This window comes from Agrilus planipennis, unplaced genomic scaffold (assembly GCF_000699045.2).
Source record: "Agrilus planipennis isolate EAB-ADULT unplaced genomic scaffold, Apla_2.0 scaffold125, whole genome shotgun sequence".
Classification (NCBI taxonomy): domain Eukaryota; kingdom Metazoa; phylum Arthropoda; class Insecta; order Coleoptera; family Buprestidae; genus Agrilus; species Agrilus planipennis.
The window spans coordinates 508,593-515,787 of NW_020439119.1; the positions used below are offsets into that span (position 1 = coordinate 508,593).

The following is a 7,195-nucleotide window of genomic DNA, read 5'->3' on the forward strand; positions in this document are numbered from 1 at the left end:
TTTTATACATTTCTAGGCATGTAAATATTTATATAGTCATTCTTAAACAATATTCAAAGGTAAAACTAATGAAAAATACATAAAAATATTGAGAAAGTTATATAAAACATTATTTAAATATCTTTATCAATAGGGTAGGTTAGGTTAGGTTATCGGGTTTTGTTCAAGTGACCACCCTCTTTCGATCCCCCATCTCCACCCGCTTGAAAATAATTATTTTATTAAATTTTATTTGAGTTATAGTATATGAAAATTGTCAAAATAATCAACTTTAAACCCCATAACTTTTTATCGTGGTGAGCGTCACGAACTTTTTATGGTACAGTGGTGGGGGAGACCTCCTCGATTCCACCCCCCATCATCTAGACATTTATCCAATTTAGTACTGCAATAACGTTTAGACAAAATAAATTAAATAAGTGCATTACAGGCAGCACTAATATGTAAACGTAAAATTACAAAAGAAAGAAAAAAACAGTAGTTACGTAAACAGTAGTCGATAATTGACCCTCATATGAATAATTATATGTAACTTTATTAAGGCAAATTTCCACACCATCATTGTCAGATTGCCAAGTCGTATTACCTTTTTTTTGAGGGTTGTGGTAAGTAAGTATACCAAAATAGTCAAATAAGTCTTCAAAAATTTCGCATCACACATCAATAGGTATTTTGCATTTAGCATTTAAAATAAAAAAGGAAAATAAAAAAAAGTATTTGCATTTACTTTTAAAAATCTATTTTGCACATCTCTAGTAACAACTACTGTTTTACAATGACAAATTGATCTACTTTAATGGTTGATATTGTATTGTTGAATTAGTTTATTGAACTGCGCATGCATTAGTTTATACAAGAAGAATAAACGGATACTTAGAGGTTGGCTGTTAATATAAAGACCCTCGATCTTGATACTTGATCTAATCTAGCCAACAGACCATACATAAGCAAAAAATACAAAACAAATACTCCACTATAAGAACAAAGGCTTTCACGGCCGGAATCCATAGTATAATGAAGATTTGGGCTATAGGGCCGTGGTCTAAGTGAACTATTCTGTCCAGGTGTTTTGTCAGCTACTGCGGCTGACATCCTCAGTGGTAGTGCTGAGTTGACGACGTGAACGTAGATTATATTTCGAAGTTTCGGACAAACTCAGTCGAAGTCTCGACAGTCTCAGTCGCTGTCGAGACTTCGAGATATAATCTACGTTCATTCTACTTACTATAAATACTACACGGATGCTGGTAATTTGGACAGACATAGGTACTTAATTCTCTTGTTTTACACCCTGTATATTCACCTCATGAATTAATAATCAAAAACATAAAGCAATAATTTGCTAATTATCAACTGAAAATATTGACTAATAACGTTAATAGTTGCAATTGTTGGAATAGTACACTAATACAATTGATGGGTTTGTTTTTATACATTTCAAACACAAAAATTTCACACACTTTTACGTAGGATATTTGCAACAACTAAATATTCATAAGATGATTTCTTATCACTTAAATTTGTAAAATGAACATTATTTTTAAATAATGGCATTTTCTGATCTGTTTATAGTAATTTTTTTTACAATTTACAATTCATTCTTTTACTTTATGCTTCTTTGTTAACAAGTGTAGAAAATTTTTTCAAAACAACCAAATGGTCTCTAACGGGTAAGTTTCAAAGATACTAAGCGTTAGTAGTAGATATCACATTAAAATATTCTGTTTATCAAAAAGCAGCTATCATATAGTTGCTGGTGAAAATGGAGAAGATGTAAATGAAGAAACAGTAAACATATATGAAGCAAAATCATACAGAGTTGTTTTACCCCAGGCATGTAAACTGTTTAATTATAGATAAATTATCGACTACCCAAACCTTATTTGCTTTTAGCTTTACTCGGTTTGTGTAGCGTCATCGTTTAATTTGTTAACAGGAATGATTTTATCATTTTCGGGTATTGTGATCCCGGAACTTGAAAAACCCGATGCCCAAATTCATGCGTCAATAGACGAAACATCTTGGATAGGTAAAAAAATCGTAAACGTCAAACAAGATTTTCTCAATATCTAATTAAATTTATATCCTAGCCAGTGCTACATCGTTATCGATGGCGTTTGGCTCTATTTTTAGTGGATTTATGGTAGATCATTTTGGAAGACTAGAAACCATAAGATTATCGGCCTTACCTTCAATTTTAGGATGGCTTCTAATTGCATTGGCACAAAACACTGCCATGGTGATTTGTGGCAGAATATTTACAGGATTAGGGGCCAGTAAGTAGATACCTGCCACATTTTAATAATGCGTCTAAATTTAATTAAACAATTTTGTAGTAACCGCATTAAACGCAAGTGGTCCTTTTGTTTGTGAAATAACTTGGCCACAATTTAGGGGAAGCTTTCTGGCTTCAATATGCCTCGCTTCTTCCTTAGGTATACAGACCGTCGTTTCAGAAGTTGACGACAGGCAATTAATGTAATTGTGATATTTTCAGGAGTAGAGCTGATATATTTAGGGGGATATTTCTTTAGTTGGAAAACAATAGCCTGGTTGTGTTTTTGTTACGCTATTCTATTATTCATTGTAACTTATTTCGTTCAAGAGAGTCCGAGTTGGCTGATAAAAAGGGGAAGACTTGAAATAGCCCGGAAATCACTACATTGGTATACAAAATATCAAAATTTGGACGATGGAGAAAAGGTACTTCTTAGTTAAACGTAACGTAAAACTTTTAAGGGCTTTGATGATTTCAGAACACTGCCGAGATGCACTTAAAACACTTAACGAAACAATTTCACAGAATAAATAAAAAAATACAAAGTAAGAACCCAACGAATTTAAACGTTCTAAAACGTTTTACGAAGCCCGGGACGTATAAACCAGTACTAACTCTAATCGGACTGTGTGCGATACAACAATTTTCTGGAATTTATGTTATCACTGCATACGCCGTAACTTTCTTTGAAGTAATTTACTTAAGAGTACCTAAATTATATTATATTATAATTATTGCAATTTTTAGAATATTGGAAGTAACATTAGCCCAATTATATGCTCAAACATAGTTACGGGGTTACCAGTTCTCGCATCGCTATTAAACATTTTTACAATGAACAGCATTAAAAGGAACAACCTTCTGATGTTTAGCTGTCTAGGGATGGCTCTAAGCCTTTTTGTTTCTGGAATATTTACTAAATGGATTCAAGAAGGTAATAAACCCTCCTAAAAAGATCTTATAAGTGTACAAAGAATCCGTTAAGTATTAAGTCTCACCTCACATCACCTTAAGGTCGTCAGTCCAATGACTGGTTGGGCCAGAGACGTCATTATACGAGACAGCATCTGCTGGATACAAGGTGCATTGTGGTAGGCATTCAATTACATCCAAAATAGGCAGAAATCATAGGGTACATACGGTGGAATAAACGGATACCGGATGATTGTGTCGAAATATTTGTTGTTATTGTTAAAATGATAAACGCTGGTATATACCAGTTACCATACAGAAAATTTGGAGAGAGACATTGAGAAACCACGAATTATACGGAAATACTATTATGAAAATCACATCTTTGACTTAGCAGCCCGAACGTAATTCAAAAAATATCACGTCAACAACAGAGCTATAGCTGCCACTTAAAAGAGGATAATATGAGAAAACGCGGATGTATCTATCTGTTGCAATATAAACGACATTATCGCAGGTACTAAATTTATCCCAATGTCTACGACACCGTTATCCACAATTCAACATATCTACTCTTACAACAGTAAATGTCCAACGCCAAAACCACTCAATTTTTTCGGTAAATTATTAGGCGATATGTGAAGGACGTCCTAATACAGTACATTGCTGCCATACGAATTTTGCATGCCTGTTGATGCAACTTACGCTTTTCACGGATAGGTATAGACGTAACCACAAATACAAAATTCCAACTTTTACAAACAAAAAATAGGGGTTGTGTGTGTGGTGATGCGGTAAAACTATTTGGAATTGCCGAAACACATGGCGTGGACGTTAGCGTTATGTTCCTCGACGAGAAGAGGTTTTGAAATTGAATGAAAAAATTGCATATCTTCACGACATCCAAACACTTATGTTTATTTACGGGTTTTTAGGTACTTTAAATAAACATTATAAACCGTGAAACGTCACTTTTCCTTAGACCACCTAAACAATACGCCTCTCTCCATTTCTTTGCGAACGCATTTTATGAACGGACCCTATTTATCACGAAATAAATAATGTTGTCCTGAAGCATTATAAGTAATAATTCTAACTTTGGTAGGCAACGATTGGATACATTCCTGCGTCAGTTTATTTGTTTTATAATTTCTTAACGTTCTTCTCGAAGCTGTCACTAACAGTAATCTTCTATCAGTACACAATATTAGATAGGATCAATCGTGATTATATTCATGTTGCCGAGCCGTCCCTATACGTCCTTATTTCTAACTATTCTTCCAGGGTATTTTCATTATACCTCTATAGCACCCCGCTATTAACCTTCCCTTTTCTTTCGCGTCCATGGTCCACAATTAGCACTTATACAAAGACGTTGCAGGCATACACTTTTAACAGGCGTTTTAGATTTTTTTAAATAATTCGTTAACAGAAGTGATTTCATTCTGTTAAAAGCTGCCTGACTTATTCTTTGCTTTATATCTCTAGCATTTCTCCTTTCCTGGGTTATATTTCCTAATTATCGAAAATTGACGACTTCTAATTTTTCCCTCTTCTTTTTTTGTATTTACTTTAATCCAATTTTTACGTCCCTAAAGCATCAATATTTTTATTTAATTTTCATTAATTGTCATTCCATTTTCTAGTTCCATTTTATTTAAAGCTTTCCTTGCTAGAAACTAATATTGCTGTATCATCCGCAAATTGGAGCTTGCTTATATTTTCTCCCTGCATGTAGGTCCCTGAAGTGAGTGGCTTCATTTTAACGTAATTTGCAATTATTTTATTTGCGAAAATTAGGAAATGGACAGTTTTCCATTTGAAAACTAGAAAATACATCACCATCATCATCATAATCATTTAGTAATGTGCCTATTAAAGATCATCTGTTTGCTTTTTACTTGAACCATATTTTTATACGAAAATTAATCAAAAAAGGCCTACACGAATTTCGGGCCGTGAGGTGAGAATTCGCTTTGACCATGTTATGGTAACGAAGTTATGAAAAGAAGAGAAATCACTCTTTCTATCGAAAGTCGGCGATTTTTTCGGATTTAACTTTACGTTCACCTTCCTTGAGTTCCAAAATAAAGATATTTTGTTTTTGAAAATTTATAAATCTGCAGGAGTATCTCAGGAGAAATGGGTACCAGTAGTTTCTCTTTTCGTGTACATGACGATGGCCATTTTGGGATTGGAACCGATACCATGGGCAATGATGGGAGAAGTTACGCCATCTGACAATAAGGGTGTGATTGTGGGATTCGTCACAGTTACAGTGGAGGGCATAATGTTTGCAGCTATTCACAGTTTCCGGACTCTGCAGCAACTACTGGGAAGTTCGGGGGTGCAATTCCTTTATGGTACAATTGCCCTCTGTGGAGTAATTTTTGTACGACTATTCGTTCCAGAAACTTTTAAAAAATCGCTGACTGAAATCGAACATAATTTTCATGAAAAAGTTTAGAATAGGTCAAATAATGTAGAAGAAGCATTATAGTTTACAATTTTTGTACCTATTTCTCGTCATTGTGATTTAGTTTGTTAAACCCACAGTTGAAGAGTTGAATACAAATTATTCAAACAAGTCGTTTTTTTTTTTGTAGGCACGTGTAGTATGAACATTTATCATACTTATTCGACACTTAAAATTATCTACACTAAAGCACTTATAATATTTCGAATAATATTTACCATAAGAATACTTGTTTAATTTTCTTGAAAATGTGTGACTGGGACACAAATTTACAGTGCGTTTGGAGTGTGTTATTCACGCTTTAAGTCAGTAATTACCAAATGTGCTCTATATCAACCTCCAGCGATCGACTCTGATTTGCAGGGGATCCATGTCAGCGAAAACAAAAATTGGGACAGTATGATATGTAAATTGGGGTCACATAACATTAGTACTCACATAATACCTACTTTCATCTGATCTATGTATAGGTATAAATTACATCTCAACTAAAAATTTTTAGACTATAAATGTTTATGAAACATAAGGAAAATTTGGAGTTATATTTGGGAACCATATTTTAATCGTGAGAAAATTCGAGATCGTTGATAGGAATTGAATTCCGTCGAACTAACAGCTTAAATGGTTTGAATTTTACTTAGTACTAATTATTAGAATGCTCTTTTGAGTTCAATCCACCTATTTCGTTTTATTGATAAAATTATGGTTATACATTCGTTACTGAAGTATAAGCCATTACGTTAACTTTTTAACAATTATTATCATTTTTAATGAGAACTCAAATGATAAAGCTCTTGAATTAGTTCCATGTTGATTGTTCAGTTAATTTTTGACAACTGATTTGCTTGCACGCTCGTCTTCAATTTTTTCTTATCCCAAAAAATGGATCAAAGAATCTGTATCAAATTTTGTGTGAAAAAACAATTAAGTGTGCGGACGCATTCCGAATGTTGACTGTGGCAAATGGTGAAGCTACATTGGACCTTATCGGTGGTACAAAATGTTCTCAGAGGGCCGAAAAGAACGAAGAGCGTGCCGGACGCCTGAGCACATCAACGGCAAACGAAAACTTGATGAAATAAAGAAAATAGCATTGGTCAATCATGGAATTACCATTAAAGAAGTTGCTGAGTTGGCTCCTGCCATTCGATTTTTATTAATGATTTGGACATGCTTAATTTCGACCAAAACATCATCGCATTAACATTGCTAAGAAGTTATTGGATTGTCCGCGGTGATCCAAAGCTTAATCATTTCAATGGAAGCTGCCGCACGAGCCAAGACCGAAAAAAGCGCGCCAAGTTAGTTTGAATGTGAAGGTTTTGCTTACAGTTTTTTTCGATTGACACAGGATAGAACGGTCAATAAGGAATATTACATGCAAGTTATCGACTTGCAGAATTGAATTGCGATCCGCCTTTGACGGTTTCAACAGAATACTGCCCACCATGAACTTCTTGAATTTCTACGAAAAAGTTTAGAAACCATTGCTTTAGACCAAAAGGAAGGTCCTGAGGAGAGAACGAAAA

The 7,195-nt window shown here is 34.1% G+C and overlaps 1 protein-coding gene across 3 annotated transcripts; it reads left to right on the plus strand.

Annotated features, from left to right (window-relative positions):
- Positions 1–1,606: 1,606 nt before the first annotated feature.
- LOC108736197 (facilitated trehalose transporter Tret1-like) lies at positions 1,607–5,739 on the plus strand. Of its 3 annotated transcripts, none has more exons than XM_018468543.1 (9): positions 1,607–1,670; positions 1,740–1,833; positions 1,894–2,029; positions 2,091–2,276; positions 2,337–2,435; positions 2,498–2,703; positions 2,757–2,969; positions 3,026–3,212; positions 5,317–5,739. In XM_018468543.1, exons 1-9 carry the CDS (start codon positions 1,657–1,659, stop codon positions 5,655–5,657), a joined length of 1,476 nt encoding a protein of 491 aa, XP_018324045.1. In that variant the 5' UTR covers positions 1,607–1,656; the 3' UTR covers positions 5,658–5,739. The 3 variants fall into 3 exon arrangements, with proteins under 3 accessions (XP_018324045.1, XP_018324044.1, XP_018324046.1); XM_018468542.1 differs by having other exon boundaries at positions 1,618–1,670; positions 1,737–1,833; XM_018468544.1 differs by lacking the exon at positions 2,337–2,435 and having other exon boundaries at positions 1,618–1,670; positions 1,737–1,833; positions 2,606–2,703.
- The last annotated feature ends 1,456 nt before the right edge of the window (positions 5,740–7,195 follow it).

What these genes read in the sequence shown, in the direction of transcription:
- LOC108736197 (XM_018468542.1), top strand. An exon ending in ACAGAGTTGTTTTACCCCAG is followed by an intron (nt 1,834 to 1,893) that starts GCATGTAAACTG and finishes ATTTGCTTTTAG; the next exon opens with CTTTACTCGGTTTGTGTAGC. An exon ending in AGACGAAACATCTTGGATAG is followed by an intron (nt 2,030 to 2,090) that starts GTAAAAAAATCG and finishes TTTATATCCTAG; the next exon opens with CCAGTGCTACATCGTTATCG.